We start from the raw sequence: 24,294 nt of genomic DNA, 5'->3' as shown, positions 1-24,294 counted from the left end.
CCCATCTCCCCCCACCCCAGTGTTGTGGTTTTGGGGAGATTCGGGGGTTTGGGGGGCTCCATCTTGCCCCAGTAGTTTTGGGGGGTCTCCGTTTCCCTTTTGGGAGGAGGGGGTCTCAGTTGTTCCAGCGGACCGCACCCCCCCCCCCCCATGGGTGGTCTCAGCAGTTTGGGGGGGGCTCCAGCACCCCCATACCCCATCCTGGGGGGGCTCCAGGGAATTCCCACCCCCAAACCCCCTCATGGGACAAACCCTGAGAGTTTTTAGGGGGATCCCGAGAGTTTTTGGGGGAGTTTTTGGGGGGGTTCCGGCCCGACCCACCCCGTCCCGCCGCTGGAACCGGCCCGGCCCTCCGGGCTCCTCCCCCCCCCCCCCCCCCCCGCCCCCCCCCCCAATTCCTGGAGCGGCCCCAGGGCCCGGCCCCCGCCCCCCCCCCCCCCTCAATCCCAGCGCCATCCCAGGCGGCCGCGGGACCGCGCGAGCCCGGCGGGATCCCCCCAGAAACACCCGGGACACCCCCGGGGGGGCGCCCCCGCACCCGCCAGGCCTCTGCGGGACACCCCCTCCCCACAAAAGGGGAACCCCCCTCCCCAAAAGGGACCCCTCGGCCTCTCTCTCCGGGCTGGGCGGCGCGGCTGGAGAGGGGACAGACAGACAGACAGACAGACAGACAGACGGGACCCCCCCCTTCCATCCCGAGGGGCGGACGGGACGCTTGAGAGGCTCCGGGAGCCCCCCCGAGGGGTCTCCAGCGGCCGGGACCCCCCCCCCACCGAGGGATCGGAGCCCTCGGTGGGCGCGGGGTCCGGGCGGGGGTCGCGGGGGTCTCGGGGGCAGCATGTGGAGCTTGGGGGGGCTCTGGGCGGTGCTGGCGGCGCTGGCGGCGCTGGGGGGGCGCGGGGGGGGCGCGGCCGTGGCCCGGGAGCGCTTCAAGGTGGTCTTCGCCCCCCTGATCTGCCGGAGGACGTGTCTGAAGGGGCTGTGCCGCGACTCGTGCCAGCCCGGCTCCAACATGACCCTGATCGGAGAGAACGGGCACGCGGCCGACACGCTGACCGGCTCCGGCTTCCGAGTGGGTGAGTGGCACCGGGGGACAGGGACGGGGACACGGGGACAGCCATGGGGACACCGGGACAGCCAGGGGAACGGCCGTGGGGACACCGGGACAGAGATGGGAACGGCCATGGGGACAGGGACACGCTGACCGGCTCTGGCTTCCGAGTGGGTGAGTGGCACCGGGACAGGGATGGGGACACGGGGACAACCATGGGGACGGGGACACGGGGACAGCCGTGGGGATACCGGGACAGGGATGGGAACAGTTAGGGGGACACCGGGACAGCCATGGGGACAGGGACACCCTGACCGGCTCTGGCTTCCGAGTGCGTGAGTGGCACCGGGATGGGGACACGGGGACAGGGATGGGGACACGAGGACAGGGACACCCTTACCAGCTCTGGCTTCTGAGTGGGTGAGAGACACCAGGACAGGGATGGGGACACAGGGACAGGGATGGCTCAGGTGTGGGGACAGCGCTGGGACAGCACTGGGACTGTGATGAGGATGGGACAGGGCCAAGGTGAGGACAGGGACAGCAATGGGGACACCGAGACAGACATGGGGACACGGGGACAGGGATGGGGACACTGGGACAGACATGGGGACACCCTGACCGGCTCTGGCTTCTGAGTGGGTGAGTGACACGGGGACAGGGATGGGGACACACGGATGGGGACAGCAATGGGGACATCATGACCAGTTCTGGCCTCTGAGTGGGTGAGTGGCACTGGGACACTGGGACAGGGACACACGGGGACACGGGGACGGGGATGGTGACACGGGGACAAGGATGGGGACACTGGGACAGGGACACAGGGGGACACGGTGACGGGGATGGGGACATGGGGATGGGGACAAGGATGGGGACACTGGGACGGGGATGGGAACACTGGGATGGTGACACGGGGACAAGGATGGGGACACTGGGACAGGGACACACGGGGACACGGCGATGGGGATGGGGACATGGGGATGGTGACACAAGGACAGGCATGGGGACACCGGGATGGGGATGAGGGGACGGGGACAAGGATGGGGACACTGGGACAGGGACACACAGGGACACGGTGACGGGGATGGGGACACGGGTATGGGGACACGGGGATGGGGACACGGTGACAGGGAAGGCTCAGGTGTGGGGACAGCACCGGACTGTGATGAAGGGGGGACAGGGCCAAGGTGGGGACAGCAATGGGGACAGCGGGGATGGGGCTGTGATGGCACCGGGACCTGGGTGGCACCAAGGGGACAGAGGGACCTGGGGGGGCTCAGGGGGTCTCTGGGGGAATTTGGGGGCGTTTTGGGGGGTCCCGGGGGAATTTGGAGGCCCTCAGGGGGTCCCCGGGTGACTCAGAGGATTTGGGGGTGCTCCGGGGGTCTCAGGGCTCTCAGGGGAATTTGGGGGTCACGCAGGGGTCTCAGAGGGTCCCAGAGGATTTGGGGGCACTCCAGGGGTCTCCCCAGGATATTTGGGGATGCCCCGGGGGGTCTCAGAGCTTTCAGGGGGTCCCAGAGGATTTAGGGCTTCAGACCATTTGGGGAATAATCCGGGGGTCTCAGGGGAATCTGAGGGCACTCCGGGGGTCTCAGAGGCTCTTCAGGGCTCTCAGGGCAATTCGGGGGTCCCTCCGGGGGTCTCAGGGGAATTCGGGGGTCCCTCCGGGGGTCTCAGGGGAATTCAGGGGTCACTCCGAGGGTCTCAGGATGCTCTCAAGATATTTGAGGGCACTCTGGGGTCTCGGTGAATTGGGGGGTCCCTCCGGGGGTCTCAGGGCAATTGGGGGGTCCCTCCGGGGGTCTCGGTGAATTGGGGGGTCCCTCCGGGGGTCTCAGGGTAATTCGGGGGTCCCTCCGGGGGTCTCGGTGAATTCGGGGGTCCCTCCGGGACTCTCAGGGTAACTCGGGGGTCCCCTCCGGGGGTCTCGGTGAATTGGGGGGTCCCTCCGGGGGTCTCACCTCTCTCCCCCCCCCCGCAGTGGTGTGCCCCCTGCCCTGCATGAACGGCGGCCAGTGCAGCTCCCGCTCCCACTGCCTGTGCCCCCCCAACTTCACCGGCCGCTTCTGCCAGGTGCCCGCGGCCGGGGGCGGGGCTCGGACGGGAGGGGGCGGGGCCGGACCCCCCCCTCCGCCCCCCCCCGCGCCCCCCGACGCCCCCCCCGAGCCCGCCCCCGGCTCCAAGGTCGCCGTTTACGCCGTGCAGGTCATCGCCGATGGGCCGGGGGCGGCGGCGCCCCCCGAGCCCCCCCCGGGGGCTGCTCATGGGGGGGGGGGGCACGGGGGGGGCCACGGGGGGGGGCACGTCAGCCACGCCACCTTCGTCGTGCCCCTGGGGCCGGGGCACCACTCGGCTGAAGGTAAATGGGGGGGTTTGGGGGGCTCGGGGGGTTTGGGGGGCTCGGGGGGTTTGGGGGGGTTCAGAGGGGTTGGGGGGTTCGGGAGGTTTGGGAGGTTCGGGAAGTTTGGGGGAGCTCAGGGGTCTGGGGGGGTTCAGAGGGTTGGGGGCCATGGGGAGTTTGGGGGGCTCGGGGGGTTTGAGGGGGTTCAGGGGTTTGGGGGTCTCGAGAGGTTCGGGAGGTTCGGGGGGTTTGGGGGGCTCGAAGATTTTGGGGGGGCTCAGGGCTTTGCGGGGCTGGGGGTGCCGAATTTTGGGATTCAGAGGACCCTGGGGTCCCGGATTTTGGGGTTTGGGGGGTCCCGGATTTTGGGACTTTGTGGGTCCCGGATTTTGGGGCTCGGGGAGGGGGTGCCGGGGTGCCGGATTTTGGGGTTCGGGGGGGTCCCAGGTGCCGGGTTTTGGGGGGTCCCGGGTTTTGGGTTCGGGGCTTCTCGGGTCCCGGATTTTGGAGTTCTGGGGGGTCCTGGATTTCGGGGTTCAGGGGGTCTCGGATTTTGGGGTTTGGGGGGTCCCGTGTCCCAGATTTTGGGGTTCGAGGGCTCCCGGATTTCGGGGTTCGGGGGGGTCCCAGGTCCCGGATTTCGGGGTTTGGGGGGTCGTGGATTTCGGTGTTCAGGGGTCTCGGATTTTGGGGTTCGGGGGGGTCCCAGGGTGCCGAGTTCTGGAGTTTGGGGGGTCCCGTGTCCCAGATTTTTGGGTTCGAGGGCTCCCGGATTTCGGGGTTCGGGGGGGTCCCAGGTCCCGGATTTCGGGGTTTGGGGGGTCGTGGATTTCGGTGTTCAGGGGGTCTCGGATTTTGGGGTTTGGGGGGGTCCCGTGTCCCAGATTTTGGGTTCGAGGGCTCCCAGATTTCGGGGTTCGGGGGGGTCCCCAATTTCGTGCTTCGGTTGGATCCCATCTCCCTGTCCCCCCCCCCAGCCCAGGTGCCCCCTCCCCTGGTGAACGTGCGGGTCCATCACCCCCCCGAGGCCTCGGTGCAGGTTCACCGCATCGAGCCGCGCCCCCCCGAGGGGGCTCCCCGGGCCGGGGGGGGGCTCCTGGCGCACCCCGCGGGCAGCAAACCCCCCGCGCCCCCCCGGCCCCACACCCACAAACCGCTGGGCCGCTGCTTCCAGGACACCCTGCCCAAGCACTCGGTGAGGGGGGGGGGCGGGAATTTGGGGGTCCCGGGGGGTGTTCAGGGGTTCGAGGGGGTCGGAACCCCCGAGTTTTGGGGTGATTTAGGGGTGTTTTGGGGGGTTTTAGGGTGCTTACCCCCCCCAGTACTGCAGCGCCCCCTCCCCAGGTTCTGACTGCCCAAGCACTTGGTGAGGAGGGGGGTGGGAATTTGGGGGTCCCGGGACATTTAGGGGATCGGGGGGTGGGAGTTTTGGGGGGATTTGGGGGGTTTGGGGGTGTTTTGGGTTGGAATTTGCATTCTCCGGGGTCTTTTGGGGTTTATTTGGGGTCTCGGGGGCGTTTTGGGGTGGAATTTGCATTCCCAGGGATATTTTGGGGTGGGATTTCCATTCCAGGGATATTTGGGGTGGGATTTGCATTCCCAGGGATATTTTGGGGTGGAATTTGGATCCCCTGGGATATTTTGGGGTGGGATTTGGATCCCCAGGGATATTTTGGGGTGGGATTTGCATTCCCAGGGGTAATTTGGGATGGATTTTAGGTTCCCTGGGGTATTTTGGGATGGGTTTGGGGTCTCGGCGGTGTCTTCGGGTGTTTTGGGGTGGTATTGGATTCCCGGGGGTATTTGGGGATGGATTTGGGTCCCCTGGGGTATTTTGGGGTGGGTTTGGATTCTCAGGGGTATTTTGGGATGGATTTGGGGTCTCGGGGTTGTTTTGAGGTGGGATTTGGGTTCCCTGGGATATTTTTGGGTGGATTTGGGTCCCCTGGGGTATTTTGGGGTGGGTTTGGATTTTCAGGGGTATTTTGGGGGGTGGGTTTGTGTTCCCTGGGGTATTTTGGGCTGGGTTTCCATTCCCGGGGATATTTTTGGGGTGGGTTTGGTTTCTCAGGGGTATTTTGGGGTTCCCGAGGGTGTTTTGGGGCGCTGACCCCCCCCGTGCCCCCCCCCAGTGCGGCAGTAACCCCCTGCCCGGGCTCACCAAGCTCGAGGATTGCTGCGGCAGCATCGGCAGCGCCTGGGGACAGAGCAAATGTCACAAATGTCCCCACCTGCAGCAGGGTGAGAGGGGAACCCCCACCCCGGGACCCCCCCCCCCCCCACATTGGTCAGGGACCCCCCCACAACCTCCCTGAACCCCCCAAAATACCCCCAGACCCCCCCAAAATATCCCTAGACCCCCCCCAGGTTCCCCCAAACTCCTCTAGACCTTCTCAGAACGACCCCAGACCCCCCCAGGAATCCCCCAGGACCCCCCCAAATCCCCCTAGAACCTCCCAAGACCCCCTAAAACCCCCCCAGACCCTCCAGGACCACCCAGGATCCCTCCAGACCCCCCCAAGAACCCCCCAGGATTTCCCCAGAACTCCCCAAGGCCCCCCCAAAATCCTCCCAAGAACCCACCCTGAACCCCCAGGACCCCCCAGATCCCCCCAAGAACCTCCTAAAATCCCCCCACAACTCCCCAAGATCCTCTAAAATCCCTCCAGACCCCTCCAGGACCCCCCAAAACTCCCCCAGGACCCCCCAGAACTTCTCAGAATGACCCCAGACTCCCCCAGGAACCCCCCCAAACACCCCCAGACCCCCCAAACCCCCCAGACCCCCCCAAGACCCCCCAAAACCCCCACAGACCCTCCCAGAACCCCCCCCAAGAACCCCCAGGACCCCCTAAACACCCCCAGAACCCCCCCAGGTCCCCCCAAGACCCTTCCAAAACTCCCCCAGCCTAAAACCGAGCCCCCCCCCCCCCAAAATGGGGTCCAAACCCCCTCCCCCGGTGCCCCCCCCGTTTCTGGGGGTGACCCGGGGGGGTCTCGGGGCTGTTTCAGGTTCGGGGTCCCCGAAGGCGTCGCGGGGGGAGCGCGGGGGGGGCGACTGCCCCCAGGGCTACAAACGGCTCAACAGCTCCCACTGCCAGGGTAGGGGGCTCGGGGGGGTCTGGGGGCTTTTGGGGGGTCTTGGGGGTTTTGGGGGGGTCCTGAACGGGTTCCTGGGGGAGTCTGGAGGGTCCTGGGGGGGTTTTGTGTGGGGAATGAGGGGTGGGGGGCACAGGGGGTGGGGCGACACACGTGAGTGTGCAACAGGTGTGCAAGGGGCTGGCACATGGCCAAGGGAGTGTGTGGGAGGTCAGGTGTGTTCACACCTGTGTGACACCTGTATCACACTTGTGCCACACCCATACATCTGTGCCAGGTGTGTTCTACCTGTGCCACACCTGCACACCTGTATCACACCTGTGCCATGCCCATACACCTGTGCCATACCTGTACATCTGTGCCAGGTGTGTTCTACCTGTATCACACCTGTGTCACACCTGTGCCAGGTGTGTTCTACCTGTGCCACACCTGTGCCACACCCATATCACACCCATATCACACCTGTATCACACCTGTACCACACCTGTATCACACCCGTATCACATCCATATCACACCTACCTGTATCACACCTGTGCCAGGTGTGTTCTACCTGTGCCAAACCTGTGCCACACCTGTATCACACCTGTGCCATGCCCATACACCTGTGCCATACCTGTGCCAGGTGTGTTCTTCCTGTGCCACACCCATGCCACACCTGGCTCAGGTGTGCCATACCTGGCTCAGATGTGCCATACCCAGCCCAGGTGTTCCATACCCGTGCCATTCCTGTCCCAGGTGTGCCATACCTGTCCCAGATGTGCCATACCCATGCCATACCTGTCCCAGATGTGCCATACCTGTCCCAGGTGTGCCATACCTGTCCCAGGTGTGCCATACCTGGCTCAGGTGTGCCCTTACCTGTGCAGACATTAACGAGTGTGCCCTGCCCGGCGTGTGCCAGCCCGGCGAGTGCCGCAACACCCAGGGCAGCTTCCGCTGCTCCTGCTCGGCCGGGCACGTGCTGGGGCCCTCCCGGAGCCAGTGCCTGCGTAAGGGGGGACATGGGCGGGTTTGGGGGGGTTTGGGGGGTCCTGAGGGGTCTGGGGGGTTCTGGGAGGGTCTGGGAGGGGGCATGGGGGTCCTGGGGTGGTTCTGGGGGGGGTCCTGGCGCCCTCCCGGAGCCAGTGCCTGCATAAGGGGGGCACAGGGGGGTTCTGGGGGGGGTTTATGGGTTATTTTGAGGAGGGGTCTCTGGGTATTTTGGGATATTTTGGGGAGGGGTCTCTGGGTTATTTTGGGGAGGGGTCTCTGATGGTCCCATGCCCCCCAGCGGAGCCAGGCGAGGAGCAGGGTCTGTGTTTCTGCCTGGTCCCGGGGTATTTTGAAGAGGGGTCTCTGGCTATTTTGGGGAGGAGTCTCTGGGGTATTTTGGGGAGGGGTCTCTGCGGTCTCTGGGTATTTTGGGCAGGGGTCTCTGGGGTATTTTGGGGTATTTTGGGGAGGGGTCTCTGATGGTTCCATTCCCCCAGTGGAGCCGGGCGAGGAGCACGGTCTGTGTTTCCGCCTGGTCTCTGGGGTATTTTGGGGAGGGGTCTCTGCGGTCTCTGGGGTATTTTGGGGAGGGGTCTCTGGGTATTTTGGGGAAGGGTCTCTGGGTTATTTTGGGGAGGGGTCTCTGATGGTCCCATGCCCCCCAGCGGAGCCAGGCGAGGAGCGGGGTCTGTGTTTCTGCCTGGTCCCGGGGTATTTTGAAGAGGGGTCTCTGGCTATTTTGGGGAGGAGTCTCTGGGTATTTTGGGTTATTTTGGGGAGGGGTCTCTGGGGTATTTGGGGAGGGTCTCTGTGGTCTCTGGGTATTTTGGGGAGGGGTCTCTGGGGTATTTTGGGTTATTTTGGGAGGGGTCTCTGGGGTCTCTGGGGTATTTTGGGGAGGGGTCTCTGGGGTATTTTGGGGAGGAGTCTCTGGGTATTTTGGGGAGGGGTCTCTGCGGTCTCTGGGTATTTTGGGGAGGGGTCTCTGAGGCTCCATCCCCTCCCCAGCGGAGCCAGGCGAGGAGCGCGGTCTGTGTTTCCGCCTGGTCCCGGGGTATTTTGAAGAGGGGTCTCTGGCTATTTTGGGGAGGGGTCTCTGCGGTCTCTGGGTATTTTGGGGAGGGGTCTCTGAGTGTCCCGGGTATTTTTGAGGAGGGGTCTCTGGGTATTTTGGGGAGGGGTCTCTGATGGTTCCATTCCCCCAGCGGAGCCGGGCGAGGAGCGCGGGCTGTGTTTCCGCCTGGTCTCGGGCTCGCAGCAGTGCCAGCACCCGCTGCCCACGCGCCTGACGCGGCGCACCTGCTGCTGCAGCGTGGGCAAGGCCTGGGGGGGGCGCTGCCAGCGCTGCCCCCCCGACGGAACCGGTAATGGGGGGGGGGCTGGGGGGGTCTGCACCCCCAGATTGAACCGGTACGAGGCGGTTTGGGGGGGCTTTGGGGGGGTCTGGGGGGCTGCTGACAGTGCTGTGCCCCCAATGGAATTGGTACAGGGGGTCTGGGGGGGGTTCTGGGGGGGCTTCACCTCCTGATGGAACCGGTATGGGGGGGCTGGGGGGCGCTACCCCCCAATGGAACTGGTATGAGGGGATTTGGGGGAGTCTGGGGGGGCTTCACTCCCTGATATGGGAATGGGGTATGGGGGGGTCTGGGGGTCTTTGGGGGTGGTCTCTGCCCCTGACAGTGCCAGTTTTTTGGTCTGGGGGGTTTTGGGGGGGTCGCTGCCACCCCAACAGCGCTGTTTTGTGGGGGTGGGAGCAGCTTGGGACCCCCTGGTACCTCCCCAATCCCCTCGGTGGGTCTGGGGTCTCTGGGCCCTCCCCATGCAGGGAGAGCCATGACCGCATTCAGGGATTGGGGAGAGCTTGGGGGGGTCCCATCTCGGTCCTGGGGGTCCCATCCCGGTTTGGGGGTGCCCTCTGACCCCCCCCAAATCCTCCCCAGTGGGTCTGGGGTCGCTGAACCCTTCCCACCCAGTGGATACATTCAGGGGATTGGGGGGGAGCCGGGGGGGTCCCAGGGCAGTTCGGGGTGCTCTATCCCGGTCTGGGGGGGTCCTACCTTGGTCTGGGGGTCCCATCCCGGTCCTGGGGGGTCCCATCCCGGTTTGGGGGTGCCGTCTGACCCCCCCAAATCCTCCCCAGTGGGTCTGGGGTCGCCGAGCCCTTCCCACCCAGTGGATACATTCAGGGGATTGGGGGGGAGCCGGGGGGGGGTCCCAGGGCAGTTCGGGGTGCTCTATCCCGGTCTGGGGGGGGTCCTACCTTGGTCTGGGGGTCCCATCTCGGTCCTGGGGGTCCCATCCCGGTTTGGGGGTGCCCCCTGACCCCCCCCCGTGCCCCCCCAGCCGCGTTCAAGGCCATCTGCCCGGCGGGGAAGGGGTACCACGTGCTGACCTCGCACCAGACCCTCACCATCCAGGGCGAGAGCGACTTCACGCTGCACATCCACCCCGACGGGACCCCCCCGCGACCCCCCCCGCCCGCCCCCAGCCCCGCGCCGCCCGACGCGGCCCCGCCGCCAGGTGGGGCACGGACCCCAGACCCAAATACGGACCCTAAAATGTCCCCCCCAACCTAAATACGGAGCCCAAAATATCCCAACACCCAAATCTGGAGCCCAAAATGTCCCCCATCCCCAAAATGTGCCCCCCTCCCCAAACCCGGACCTCAAAATGTTCCCAAACCCCCAAATCCGGACCCCAAAATGTCCCCGGTCACCAACCCTGGACCCCAAAATGTCCCATCCCCCCAATCCCGGACCCCAAAATGTCCCATCCCCCTCCTCAAACCCGGACCCCAAAATGGCCCCCCATCCCCAAAATGTCCTGTCCCCCCAGAGCCCAAAATGTTCCCTCTCCCCTACCCCGGATCCCAAAATGTCCCATCCCCTCCCCAAACCCGGGACCCCAAAATGCCCCCCCCCAGACCCCAAAATGTCCCCCCACCTCCTCAAACCCGGGACCCCAAAATGTCCCCCCACCCTGTCCCTGTGTCCCCCTTCCCCTCCCTCACCTTGTCCTTGTCCCCTCTTGTCCCCTTCTTGCCATGTCCCTGTGACGCCCCCTCCCCATGTCACCTCGGGTCCCCCAATGTCCCCTGTGACCCCTCCCATGTCCCTGTGCCCCCCCATGTCCCCTGTCCCTCCTGTGCCCCCCGATGTCCCTCAACCCCCCCAATGTCCCCAGATACCCACCATGTCCCAATCCCCCCCCCAATGTCCCCTGTGACCCCCCCCATGTCCCTGTGACCCCCCCAATGTCCCCAGCCCCCCCTGACCCCCCTGTTTTATGTGTCCCCCCCCCGCCCCATGGTGGGGGGGTCAGTTTGGGGTCTCAGCGCCCCCTCCCCCCCCGCAGCTGGGACCCCCCCGGCCATGGTGAGTGGGGGAGGGGACACTGGGGGGGAGGGGGACATTGTGGGGGGGGCATTGGGGGGGATATTGGGGAGGGGGACATTGGGGGGGACATTGGAGGGAGGCGACATTGGGGGCACATTTGGGGGGATATTGGGGGGGGAAATGGGGGAACATTGGGGGGGACATTGAGGGGACATTGGGGGGGACATTGGGGGTACATTGAGGGGACATTGAGGGGACATTGGGGGGGACATTGAGGGGACATTGAGGGGACATTGGGGGGCACAAGCATGAAGGGGAGGGGGCTGGGAGGGTATGGGGGAATGGGAGGGGGGACAGAGGGGACAGAGGGACAGACAGACAGACGGACATGGTGCCCCCCCCCCCAGCTGCCGGTGTTCGGAAGCCCCTCGGAGGAACAGGGCCTGGAGCAGCCCCCGGGGAGCAGCGACCCCCCCCAGTACCCCGGTAAGGGACAGGGGGGGACATGGGGGGACACTGAGGGGACACGGGGGGGACATGGCAGGGACAGCTTGGAGACAGGGCAGGGACAGTTTGGGACACTTTGGGAACACTTCAGGGACAGTTTGGGGGCACTTTGGGGACATTTATGGAGACAGTTTGGGAACATTTTGGGCACAGTTTGGGCACATTTCAGGGACATTTATAGGGACAGCTTGGGGACTTTTTGGGCACAGTTTGGGCACACTTCGGGGACATTTATGGGGACAGTTGGGGGACAAGGGCAGTACGGGGACACGCACCAGGATGAAGAAGGGGACGTGCCCATGGCGGCCAGAAGGGGTTGGGGACAGTTTGGGGACAGGAATGGGAACAGGAGCAGAGATGGGGACGGGGACGGGGAGCGCTGTCCCCGCCCTGTCCCCACCCTGTCCCCGCCCTGTCCCCGCCCTGTCCCCTCCCTGTCCCCGCCCTGTCCCCTCCCTGTCCCCGCCCTGTCCCCACACTGTCCCCGCCCTGTCCCCTCCCTGTCCCCGCCCTGTCCCCGCCCTGTCCCCTCACTGTCCCCGCCCTGTCCCCGCTGTCCCCAGCGCTCCTGGCCCGTCCCACGCCGGCCCCGCTCTGGCGGCTGCCCCCGGAGCAGCTGACGCGCAGCGCGGCCGAGATCGCGCCCACCCAGGTCACCGGTGAGAGACCCCCGGGACCCCCCAACATCCCCTCGGGACCCCTCAATCCCCCCAGGACCCCCGGGACTCTGCTGGGATCCCCCAACACCCCAAGATCCCATTGGAACCCCCAAGATCCCATCGGGACCCTATCCAACACCCCCAAATCCCATTGGGACCCCCTCCAGCACCCCCAAATCCCATTGCGACCCTCAAGATCCCCTTGGGACCCCCTCCAGCACCCCCAAATCCCATTAGGACCCCCAAATCACATTGGGGACCCCTCCAGCAACCCCAAATACCATTGGGACCCCTCCCAAATCCCATTGGGGACCCCCAAATCCCATTGAGACCTCCCAAATCCTATTGGGATCCTCTCCAGCACCCCCAAGATCCCATTGGGGCCCCCTCCAGCACCACCAAAGCTCCTTTGGGATCCCCAAATCCCCTCTGGCACTCCCCAAAATCACATTGAGACTCCCCAAATACCATTGAAACCCCCAAGATCCCATTGGGACCCCCCAAATCTCGTTGGGGACCCCTCCAGCACCCCCAAATCCCATTGGGGACCCCTCCAGCATCCTGAAATTTCCTTTGGGACACCCCAAATCCCCTTGAGACCCCCCAAATCCCATTGGGATCCCCCAAAATCTCACTGGGACCCCCCTTCCCCCAAATCCCATTTAGACCCCCCCAAATCCCCTTTGGGACCCCCTTGGGACCCCCGAGGTGTCCCGGGGTGACCCCAAAATCCTCCCCCACCCCAACAGAGACGGACGAGTGCAAACTGAACCGGAACATCTGCGGGCCCGGGGAGTGCGTGATGGGCCCGGGGGGGTACAGCTGCCTCTGCTTCCCGGGGTACCGCTGGCACCCCCAGCGCCGCTACTGCACCGGTACGGACACACGGACACGGGATGGACACACGGACATGGGATGGACACACGGACATGGGACAGACAGACATGGGGACAGACACAGGGACAGACACACGGACACACGGGGGGTACAGCTGCCTCTGCTTCCCGGGGTACCGCTGGCACCCCCAGCGCCGCTACTGCACCGGTACGGACACACGGACACGGGATGGACACACGGACACGGGATGGACACACGGACACGGGGCAGACAGACAGACAGACACAGGGACACAGGGACAGACACACAGACACACGGGGGTACAGCTGCCTCTGCTTCCCGGGGTACCGCTGGCACCCCCAGTGCTGCTACTGCACCGGTACGGACAGACGGACACGGGATGGACACACGGACACGGGGCAGACAGACAGACAGACACAGGGACACAGGGACAGACACACAGACACACGGGGGGTACAGCTGCCTCTGCTTCCCGGGGTACCGCTGGCACCCCCAGCGCCGCTACTGCACCGGTACGGACACACGGACACGGGATGGACACACGGACACGGGATGGACACATGGACACGGGATGGACACACGGACACGGGATGGACACACGGACATGGGGCAGACAGACAGACAGACATGGGGACAGACACAGGGACAGAGGGACAGACACACGGACACACGGGGGGTACAGCTGCCTCTGCTTCCCGGGGTACCGCTGGCACCCCCAGCGCCGCTACTGCACCGGTACGGACACATGGACGGACAGACAGACAGACATGGGGACACCGGGGGAAGGTCAGAGGGTCACACACACGGTGACACACCTGTGACACACCTGTGACACACCTGCACACACCCGCACAGATGTGAATGAGTGCGAGGCGGAGCTGTGCAGGGCTAAGGGGGTCACACACACAGTGACACACAGTGACACATGGTGACACACCTGCACACACCTGTGCCACACCTGTACACACCCGCACAGATGTGAACGAGTGCGAGGCGGAGCCGTGCGGCGCCGGGCGCGGCGTGTGCATGAACACCGGCGGCTCCTACACCTGTCACTGTCACCGCGGCTTCCAACTGCGCCTGCACAAGGGACTGCGCACCTGTGCAGGTACCGGGGGGGACAGGGGGATGGGGACAAGGGACACAGGGGACATGGGGACAAGGAACATGGCACAGGGTTGGGGACATGGAGTGGGAGGTTGGGGCAGTGCATAGGGTTGGGGACAGAGTTGAGGACATGGGAAGGGGTTGGGGACAGGGTACAGGGTTGGGACATGTTTGGGAACAGGGTTGGGGACATGGGATGGCGTTGGGGACAGTATTGGGAACATGGGATGGGGCTGGGGGTACAGGACAGGTTTGGGGACACTTCCCGGGGTTGGGGACAAGGGACAGGGCTGGGGACACTGGCTGGGGTTGGGGACATGAGACAGCCTTGGGGACACTGCCCAGGGTGAGGGACAGGGGACAAGCTTGAGGACAGGGTTGGGGACGAGTCTGGGGACATGGGATGGAGTTGGGGACACTGCCTGGGGTTGGGGACAGGGGACAGGGGTGGGAACAGGACTGGGGACAGGGGACAAGGATGAGGACATGGGACGGGGTTGGGGACACTGTCTGGGGTTGGGGACATTGCCCGGGGTTGGTGACAGGGCCGGTGACCCCCTCGTGTCCCCGCAGACATCGATGAGTGCGCCAAGGGTGACGTGTGCGGGGACGGTGGCACCTGCTCCAACGTGCCCGGACACTACAAGTGCGAGTGTCACCCGGGCTACCGGCGCAAGGGCTCGCGGCCACCGCTCTGCGAAGGTGACACCGGGGTGGGGACACCGGGGCGGGGACATCGACATGGGGGTGGGGACAGGGACGGAGACACGAGATGGGGACAGGACACCTTGGAGGGAGGTGGGGACACGAAGCCACCAGGGATGGTGACAGGGGGTGCTGTGGGGTGTCCCCCATATGTCCCAATATGTCCCACATCCCAATGTCCCCAATGTCCCAATGTCCCAATTGTCCCTTCAACTGTCCAATCCCCCAATTCCCCAATATCCCCAATTCCAATGTCCCATGTCCCCAATGTCCCCAATATCCCCAAATGTTCCCAACACCCCCAATGTCCCTAATGTCCCCCCAATGTCCCCAATATCCCCAAATGTCCCCAATGTCTCCGATGTCCCCAATGTCCCCAAATGTCTCCAATGTCCCCAAATGTCCCCAATGTCCCCAGACATCAACGAGTGCCTGGACGTGGGCACGTGCCCCGACTCCAAGTGTGAGAATCAGCCCGGGGGCTTCGTGTGCACCCCCTGCCCCCCCGGCTACCGCGGCCTCAACGGCGCCTGCATCGGTCAGCGCCCCCGGGACCCCCAGGGACACCCCAAAACCCCCTGGGATACCCCAAAACCCCCCCGGGATACCCCCAAACCTCTGGGACATCCCAAATCCCCCCCCAAAACCCCTGGGATCTCCCATAACCTCCTAGGGGTCCCCAAAACCTCTGGGATACCCCAAAACCACCCTGGGACCCCCACAGAACCCACCCGGGCTCCCCCAAACTCCTCTGGTACCCCCTAAAACTCCCGGGATCCTCCCTTAAATCCCCAGGATACCCCAAAACCCCCCTGGGACACCCCAAACTCCTCTGGGATTCCCTAAAACCCCCTTGACACCTCCAAACCCTCCTGGGACCCCCCAAACCCTCCCCCCCAAAAACCCCTGGGACAACCCAAACCCCCCCTGGGACCCCCCAAATCCCTGGGACATCCCCAAAACCCTTGGGACCCCCCAAAACTCCCACCCAGGACCCTTCCCCACACCCCAGACCCCCCCTTGGGACCCCCCCTCAGTTCTGGGGTCTCACTGGGGGTCCCCCAGACGTGAACGAGTGCGAGGCCGGGGGTCTCTGTGCCGGGGGGAGCTGCGTGAACACCCCTGGATCCTACAAGTGCCAGTGCCCCCCCGGGCTGCAGCCGGCGCGGGACCCCCCCCGCTGCCAGGGTACCCCAAAAACGGGGGGGGGTCTGGGAGCGGGGTCGGGGGGGTTTGGGCGGATTTTAGGGGTTTGCGGGGCTCTGGGGGGGTTGTTGGGGTTTGGGGGGTCTGGGGGATTGTGGGAGTTTGGGGGGGCTCTGGGGGGACTTTGGGGTGGATCTGGGGGGGGTTTAGGGGTTGGGGGTCAGTGGGGTCTAGGGGGGGGTCCTAGGGGGGTTATTGGGGTCTGGGGATTATTCTGGGGTGTTGTGGGATTTTCGGGGTTCTGGGAGGGTTTTGGGGGTAGGGGTCAGTGGGGTCTGGGGGTTATTGGGGCCTGGGGTTGGATCTGGGGGATGTCTGGGTCTGGGGGGGCTTTGGGTGGGTTATGGGGTTTGGGGGGGGGGTCCCACACCCGGGGGTCTCATCCTCTGTTCCCCCAGACATCGACGAGTGCGAGTTCGCGGCCGCCTGCGTTGGGGGCGACTGCGTGAACACGGCGGGGTCCTACCGGTGCCTGTGCCCCCCCGGGTACGCGCTGCTGCACGGCCGCCGCTGCCAGGGTGAGACCCCCGAGAGACCCCCGCCCCAAATAAACCCCAAAACAGCGCCAAAATCCCCCCAAAACAGGCCTCCCCCAAAAAATATATCCCCAAAAAACCGCCAAAAAAGCCCCTAAAAAGCCCAAAAAAGCCCCTAAAAAGTCCCAACCCCCCCCCAAAAAACCAAAAAAGCCCCGAAAAAGCCCTGATAAAACCCCTAAACAGCCCCCAAAAAAGCCCAAAAAAATCCCCAAAACAGTCGCCAAAAAGTCCCCCAAAACAGCCCCAAAAAAGCCCTAAAAAAATCCCACAAAGAGCCCAAAAAACCGCCAAAAAAGCCCCTAAACAGCCTCAAACCCCCCCAAAGCACCCCCAAAAAAGCCCCAAAACAACCCCAAAACCCCCCCAGGTATCCGCAGCCAGGGGTGGGGCTGTGAAGCCCCCTCCCCACGATACCAGGAGGTCTTTGAGGGTTTTTTTTGGGGGGTTTTTCTGAATTTCCCCCCCCTCCCCAGACATCGACGAGTGCGCGCTGGACCCGGGGCTGTGCCCCCCGCCTGGCACCTGCACCAACCTCGAGGGCTCCTTCAGCTGCCGCTGCCCCCCTGGGCTGGCCCCCAGCCCCGACGGCCGCCGCTGCCTCCGTGAGGGCCGGGGGGGCGGTTCTGGGGGGGTCCTGGGGGAGTTTTGGGGGGTTTTGGGGCGGTTTTGGGGAGTTTTGGGGGTTTCTGTGTGGGTTTTGGGGGGGCTCCTTCAGCTGCCGCTGCCCCCCCGGGCTGGCCCCCAGCCCCGACGGCCGCCGCTGCCTCCGTGAGGGGGGCTCGGGGTCGGGGGGGTCCTTGAGGGTCTTCGGGGTGTCCCTGAGGGTCTTGGGGGGGTGTCCTTGGGGGTCTGGGAGTGACCTTGAAGGTCTGAGGGTGTCCATGAGGGTCGAGGGGGGTGTCCTCTGAGGTCTGGGGTGTCTTGAGGGTGTTTGGGGGTGTCCATGAGGGTCTGGGGGTGTCCCTGAGGGCCTTTGGGGGTTCCTGAGGGTCCTGGGTGGAGCCTCTGACGGCTGGGTGTCCTGAAGGGTCTGGGGGGTCCTGAGGGCCTTGGGCGTTCCTGAGGGTCTTGGGGTTGTCCTTGGGGTCTGGGGTGTCCATGAGGTCTGGGGTGTCCATGAGGGCCTTGGGGGTTCCTGAGGGTCTGGGGGTGTCTCTGAGGGTCTGGGGGTGTCCTTGAAGGTCTGGGGTGTCCCTGAGGGCCTTTGGGGTTCCTGAGGGTCTGGGGTTGTCCTTGAGGGTCTGGGGGTGTCCTTGAAGGTCTGGGGTGTCCCTGAGGGCCTTTGGGCGTTCCTGAGGGTCTGGGGTGTCTCTGAGGGCTTGGGGTGTCCTTGAAATGTCTGGGGGTGTCCTTGAGGGCCTTTGGGGGTTCCTGAGGGTCTGGGGGTGTCTCTGAGGGCCTTTGGGGATGTCCCTGAAGGTCTGGGGGGGTTCCTGAGGGTCTGGGGGTGTCCTTGAAGGTCTGAGGGTGTCCCTGAGGGTCTGGCGGTTTCCCTCAGGGTCTGTGAGGGTTCCTGAGGGTCCCAGGGAAGTCTGGGCCACAAAGGGGGGGGATGAGGTCGCTTCTAGAAAGTTCTTTCTATCTCTATGTGGGATGGGAGGACATCCCTGCAACTTTATGTGATTTAGGGGATCCCTGATTCTCTTGGGGGGCTCTGAGGGGATCTTTGGGGTCCCCATTAACCCCTTGTCCCCCCTTTCCCAGCCCGGGACCCCCCCGCGCCACGCAAGGAGTGTTACCTGAGCCTGGAGCTGCCCGCCTTCTGCGACGCCGTGCTGGGCACCAACGTGACGCGGGGCGAGTGCTGCTGCTCTGTGGGGGCAGGATGGGGGGACCTGTGCGAGGTGTACCCGTGCCCCCTGCCCTCCTCGGGTACGCGCGGGGGTCCCCAGAGCCCCGAGACCCCCTTTGGGGCTCGGGTTTGGGGGGTTTGGGGGAGTTTGGAGGGGCTGGAGCGACCCTAACCCGCCGCATCCCCACAGGGTTTGTGGGCCACTCATGGGAAAAGGGGGGAAAACTGGGGGTCTCCGGGGTGGGTGGGGGTCTTGAGGGTGGTCTGGGGGTCCCCAACCCCCTGAGACCCCGTTTGGAGCCTGATTTTGGGGGGTTTGGGGGGGCTGGACTGACCCTTCCCCACCCCATCTCCAGCAGGGTTTGTGGGCCGCTCATGGGAAAAAGGCGGAAAACTGGGGGACACTGAGGGTGGGTTGGGGTCCCCAGGGGTGGGTGGGGGTCCCGATGATGGTTTGGGCGTCCCGAGGGTGGTCCGGGGGTTCAGGACCGCCTGAGACCCCATTTCCTGCCTGATTTTGGGGGGTTTGGGGGCATATGGGGGGGTTGGACCGACCCTTCCGCACCCCATCCCCACAGATTTTGTGGGAAAGCGGGGAAACCGGGGGTGAGTTTGGGGTCCCGAGGGTGCTCTGGGGGTTCAGGACCCCCCCCTTTGACGTTTTTTTGCCCCCTCCCAGCCGAGTTCGTGGCGCTCTGTCCCGACGGGAGGGGTTTCATCCAGGACGACAACGGCCTCGACTACGGGGGGATCCCCACGCACCGCGGTGAGAGCCCGGGACCCCCCCGGGACCCCCCCGTGTCCCGGGGCCGTTTCTGCAGCCCCCGTTTTTCCAAGGAAAACCCATTTTTCCCATTTTCCCCCCTGTTATTCCCCCCATTTTTCCCCGGTTTTCCCCTATTTCCCTCCATTTTCCCCCCCTATTTTTCTCCATTTTCCCCTGTTTTCCCCCTGTTTTTCCCCTTCCCCCCCCCATTTTCTCCCTCTTCCCCCCGCTTCCTTCCCCCCTTTCTTCCCCCTTTTTTCTCCCCTTTTCCCCCCATTTCCTCCCCGTTTTCCCCCATTTTCTCCCCGTTTTTCCTCCCTTCCCCCCCCATTTTCCCCTCCATTTTTCCACATTTTTCCCCATTCTTCTCCTGTTTTTCTGCACTTTTTTCTCCCTGTTTTTCCCCCCTTTTTCCCCTAATTTCCCCCCTGTTTTCCCCCCTAATTTCCCCCCTGTTTTCCCCCCATTTTCCCCATTTCTCCCCCCCATTTTCCCCCATCCCCTCCATCCGAGGGGGGCTGCCCCTTTCCCCCGGGGGTCTCCTGAGCCCCCTCCCCACCCGCAGACATTGACGAGTGCGGCCTCTTCGGGGCCGAGATCTGCAAGGGCGGCAAATGCGTGAACACCCAGCCGGGCTACGAGTGCTACTGCAAGGCGGGCTTCGACTACGACAGCGCCCTGCGCCAGTGCCTGGGTATGGGGGGGGGTCCCGGGGGTCCCTGGGGGGTTGGGTCTCGGGGTCGGGGGGTGTCGGGGGGAGTCATAGGGAGAGAGCGGTGGGGTCCTGGAGCAGCCTGGGGGTGTTGGAGGGTTGGGGGATTCTGGGGGCTTTGGGGGTCTTTGGGGTCTTTGGGGGTCTCTGGGGTGTTTGGGGGGGATTCTGGGGTGTGTTTGGGGGTCCCTGGGGTGTTGAGGAGGGGGGACTGGGGTGTTTGGGGGGTGTTTGGGGGTCTTTGGAGTGTTTGGGGGTGTTGGAGAGTTTGGGGATTCTGTGGTGTTTGGGGGTCTTTGGGGTGTTTAGGGGGTTGTCCTGGAGTGTTTAGGGGGTCTCTGGGGTGTTTGGGGGGGATTCTGGGGTTTTTGGGGGTCTTTGGGGTGTTCGGGGGTCCCTGGGCTGTTTGGGGGTCCCTGGGGTATTTGGGATCCCCACAATCCCAAGGGAATCCCTGGGAGTCCCCGCAGCTCCTGCCGGGCTTGGAGGGTCACGGAGGTTTTTGGGGGGTCCCGGGGTTTTGTTGGGGGAATCCTGTTGGGGATTTTTTGGGGGGGTCTCTGGGGTTTTGGGGGTCCTGAAACCCCAGAATTCACCCCCCCCCGACCCCTCCCCAGACGTGGACGAGTGTCTGGATGAGTCCAACTGCGTGGACGGAGCGTGCGAGAACACGCGCGGCTCCTTCCGCTGCACCTGCGGGCCCGGAGCCCGCTACCACCCCGGGCTGCGGCGCTGCCTGCCCGGCCCCGAGCCCGGTGAGACCCCCGGGGATGGGGAGAGACCCCCGGGGTGGGGAATGGGGAGAGACCCCCGGGATATCCCCCAAAAACCGGCAATGGGAGGGACCCCCAGATCCCGCTGCCACCCCGGGCTGCGGCGCTGCCTGCCCGGCCCCGAGCCCGGTGAGACCCCCGGGATGGGGAGAGACCCCCCAAAATGGGGAGAGACCGCTGGGAATGGGGAGAGACCCCCGGAATTTGGGAATTTTTTTTTTGGGGGGGGGGGTTTGGAGGTTCTTCCCCCCCCCCACCGAAAAGTGAGACCCTCGGGAATGGGGGGTGGGGGTCGTGTAAATGGAGCCCCCACCCCAACCATTACCGGGATTTTTGGGGTGGGGGGATTTTGGGGTTTCTTTGGGGAGGGGTTTGGAGGTCCCTGACCCCCCCCCCCAGCCATTACCGGGATTTTTGGGGTGGGGAATTTGGGGTTTCTTTGAGGTGGGGGTTTGAAGGATTTGGGGATTTTGGGGAAGGGTCTGGAGCTCCCTGACCCCCCCCCCCAACCATTGCCGTGGTTTTTTTGGGGGGGGATTTTGGGGAGGGGTCCGGAGCTCTCTGGCCCTTCTCAGCAATTGCCGGATTTTTTGGAGGGCGGGGGGATTTTATGGTTTCTTTGAGGGGAGGTTGGAGGATTTTGGGGATTTTGGGGAGGGGTCCGGGATCTCCCTGACCCCCCCCACCCCGCAGATCGCCCCCCCCCTCCGGAGCGCCCCCCCCCGGAGCGCAGGGACGTGTGCTGGCAGCGCCGGGGGGACGAGGGGGTCTGTGGGGCGCCCCTCGGGGGGGGACCCCTGACCATGGACGAGTGCTGCTGCCGGGGGGGGGCGGGCTGGGGACCCCACTGCCGGCCCTGCGCCCCCCGGCCCCCAGGTCAGCAACGGGGGGGGGGGGGTTTGGGGGGGTCCTACGGGAGATTAGGGGGGTTTTGGGGGGTTTGAGGGGTTCTAGGGGCATTTGGGGTCCTGGAGGGGCTGTAGTTTCCTAAGGGGGGTTTGAGGGGTTCTAGGGAGGATTTGGGGGTCCTAGGGGGGTCTTAGGGGGGATTTGGGGAGGTTTGAGGGGTTCTAGGGGGGATTTGGGGGGTCCTGGGGGGATTGGGAGGCAGTTGTGGGGTCCTAGAGGAGATTTAGGGGGGATTGGGGGGGGGGTTTGAGAGGAACTGGGGGGTCTGTAGGGTCCTAGGAGGGATTTGGGGGGGATTTGGGGGGGCTGTAGTTTCCTAAGGGGGATTTGAGGGGGTTTTGAGGGGGGGGTTGAGGGGTTCTAGGGGCAATTTGGGGGATCCTGGGGAGATTTGGGGGGGGCTGTAGGGTCCTAGGGGGTGTTTGAGGGGGGCTATAGAGTCCTTAGGGGGATTTGGGGGTGCCTATGGGGTCTCTGTGGGTTATGGGGTCTCTGTGGGCTCTGCAGGAGCTGCACAGGGTCCCGGGGGGGGTCCCTGATTTTGGGGGGTCTCATTTCCCCCCCCCCCCCCCCAGGCCTGCCGTGCCCCCCCGTGCAGAGCGAGAGCAATTCCTTCTGGGACGTCAGCGCCCTCAGCCTGGGGGGGCCCCGCAGAGGTGGGACCCCCCCCAAATTCACAACCGAGCCCCCAAACCTTGATCTTGAGCCCCTCCAAACTCCCCCTCCCCAATTTAGGACCCCAAACCCCTCAGAATTGAGGTCCCCCAGCCCCCCAAATCCCTCTGAATTGGGGTCTCTGTGCCCCCCAAATCCTCTCTGAGTTGGGGTCCCTGTGCCCTCCCCCCCCAATTTAGGATCCCTGACCCCTCCGAGTTGGGGTCCCCGTGTCCCCCCAACTACCCCTGAACTGGGGTCCCCGTGCCTCCCCCCCATAATTTAGGACCCCAGACCCCCCCGATTTGGGGTCTCCGTGCCCCCCAGACCCCGCAGAATTGGGGTCTCCGTGTCCCCCCATGCCCCCCTGATTTGGGGTCCCCCCGTGCCCCCCAGGTGAGGACAGCTCTGAGGAAGACTCCGCTGAGTGTCCCTGTCCCGGGGGGGTCCCCGGGCGCTGCCTCCGCTCCCCCCGGGGGGGCTGCGAGTGCCCCCCGGGCTTCCAACCGGACCCCGCCCGCACCCGCTGCCTCGGTGAGAGCCCAAAATCCCCCCAAAATCCCCAAATCCCCCTGGGACCCCCCAAAATCCCCCCAAACACCCCGAGTGCCCCCCGGGCTTCCAACCGGAACCCGCCCGCAGCCGCTGCCTCGGTGAGACCCCAAAATCCCCCCAAAATCCCCCCTGGGACCCCCACAAAATCCCCCCCAAACCCCCCTGGAACCCCCCGAGTGACCCCAAAATCCCCTGGGACCCCCACAGACATCAGTGGGTGCCAGGGCTTTGTAGGGGGGGGAGATTTTGGGGAGGTCCCGGGGGTTTTGGGGGTCTCAGGGGATATTTTTGCCCCCTGTTGGTCCCCCCCATATATCGAGATCCCCGGGATAGGAATTTTGGTGGTTCCATTAGGGAACATTGGGGGTTATTTTGGGGGTTATTTTGGGGGTCCCTGACCTGTGTGTGTGCCCCCCATCCCCCCCCCAGATATCGATGAGTGTCGGGACCCCCGGGGGGGTCCGCGCTGCCCCCGCGAGCGCTGCATCAACACCAGCGGCTCCTTCCGGTGCGCCTGCAAAGCCGGGACCGCCCGGAGCCGCCCGGGGGGGCTGTGCCTGCCCCAGCGCCGCTGAGCCCCCCGGGACCCCCCTCGGGACCCCTCCCCAGGATCCACCGGGACCATCCGGAACCGTCCGGGATCCACCAGGATCCTCCGGGACCCCCGGGATTCCCTGGGATCCTCCAGAATCCTCTGGGACCCACCCGGACTTCGGGGAGACCACCCCGAGGTGGCTCCAGCCCCACTGAAACCCCCCCGGGAGCCCCCAGAACCCCCTGGGACCGTCTGGAATCCCCCAGGGACCCTCTGAGACCACCCGGAGCCACCGGGACCCTTTGGGTTCAGCCCCAGCGTCGCTGAAACCCCCCCGGGACCCTCCAGGATCCCCCGGGACCCTCCGGGACCACCCAGGACCCTCTGGAACCCCCCGGGTTCCCCCCCGGACCCCAATAAAGGATGTGGGGGAACGGCCCCAGCGGTGCTGCCTGGAGGGGATTTTGGAGATTTGGGAACTTGGGGGGATTCGGGGGGAATTGTGGCAGTTTGGGGTGCGGGGGAGAGGATTTGGGGTGAAATTGGGGCGATTTTGGAGATGAAATCGGAAGGGATTTGGAGGTGAAATTCTGGGGATTTTGGGGCAGAATCGGGGTGATTTTGCGGTAAAATCAAGGGGATTTTGAGGTGAAATTGGGGGGATTTTGGAGTGAAATCAGGAGGATTTTGGGGTGAAATCAAGGGGGATTTGGAGGTGAAATCTGGGGAGATTTTGGGGTGAAATAGGCAGGCTTTTTGGGGAGAAATCGGGGGGATTTTGGGGTGAAATCAGAGGGAATTTGGAGATGAAATCAGAGGAAAGTTGGGGTGAAATTGGGGGGGGGATTTGGTGAAATCGGGTGGATTTTAGGGTGAAATTGGAGGAATTTGGAGGTGAAATTGGGGGGAATTTTGGGGTGAAATCGGGGGAATTTTGGGGGTAAATTTGGAGGAATGTGGAGGTGAAATCGGAGGGATTTTTGGGGTGAAATCAGGAGGCATTTTGGGGAGACATCGGGGGGATTTTGAGGTGAAATTGGAGGAATTTGGAGGGAAATCGGGGGTTTCGGGAAAATTGCGTTGGTTCGGGAGAAAGCCGTGACCACTCCCACCACGCAAACCACGCCCCCTCATTACCACACCCATCAAGACCACGCCCCCTAAGCCACACCCGCCGCTCTCGCCCAATCGCGGCCGGCGCCGCGCGCAGGCCCC

At 64.5% G+C, this 24,294-nt stretch overlaps 1 protein-coding gene across 2 annotated transcripts; it reads left to right on the top strand.

The window, feature by feature from the left end:
• Positions 1–762: 762 nt before the first annotated feature.
• Positions 763–23,517, top strand: LTBP3 (latent transforming growth factor beta binding protein 3). 2 transcript variants are annotated; one of them, XM_064737074.1, is made up of 26 exons: positions 763–1,076; positions 3,036–3,413; positions 4,373–4,590; positions 5,528–5,636; positions 6,407–6,496; positions 7,362–7,484; positions 8,673–8,831; positions 9,811–9,987; positions 10,822–10,841; positions 11,210–11,288; positions 11,873–11,968; positions 12,718–12,843; positions 13,803–13,934; positions 14,507–14,635; positions 15,057–15,176; positions 15,704–15,826; positions 16,243–16,362; positions 16,857–16,985; positions 18,088–18,255; positions 18,855–18,941; positions 19,507–19,635; positions 20,271–20,408; positions 21,120–21,302; positions 21,911–21,991; positions 22,386–22,523; positions 22,974–23,517. In XM_064737074.1, the coding sequence occupies exons 1-26, from the start codon at positions 839–841 to the stop codon at positions 23,117–23,119; spliced, it is 3,636 nt and encodes a 1,211-aa protein (XP_064593144.1). In that variant the 5' UTR covers positions 763–838; the 3' UTR covers positions 23,120–23,517. The 2 variants fall into 2 exon arrangements, with proteins under 2 accessions (XP_064593144.1, XP_064593145.1); XM_064737075.1 differs by lacking the exon at positions 763–1,076 and adding an exon at positions 1,219–1,225.
• The last annotated feature ends 777 nt before the right edge of the window (positions 23,518–24,294 follow it).

This window comes from Zonotrichia leucophrys, unplaced genomic scaffold (assembly GCF_028769735.1).
Source record: "Zonotrichia leucophrys gambelii isolate GWCS_2022_RI unplaced genomic scaffold, RI_Zleu_2.0 Scaffold_34_1600103, whole genome shotgun sequence".
Classification (NCBI taxonomy): domain Eukaryota; kingdom Metazoa; phylum Chordata; class Aves; order Passeriformes; family Passerellidae; genus Zonotrichia; species Zonotrichia leucophrys.
The sequence above is the reverse complement of the archived record's forward strand: the minus strand, read 5'-3'. Positions and strand labels throughout refer to the sequence as shown.

Excerpts from the sequence above, each read along its gene's own strand:
- LTBP3 (XM_064737074.1), top strand. The coding sequence starts at position 839 with ATGTGGAGCTTGGGGGGGCTCTGGGCGGTGCTGGCGGCGCTGGCGGCG. Across the intron at positions 6,497-7,361 it reads CAACAGCTCCCACTGCCAGG|ACATTAACGAGTGTGCCCTG; the intron begins GTAGGGGGCTCG and ends TTACCTGTGCAG. Across the intron at positions 10,842-11,209 it reads CTGGGACCCCCCCGGCCATG|CTGCCGGTGTTCGGAAGCCC; the intron begins GTGAGTGGGGGA and ends CCCCCCCCCCAG.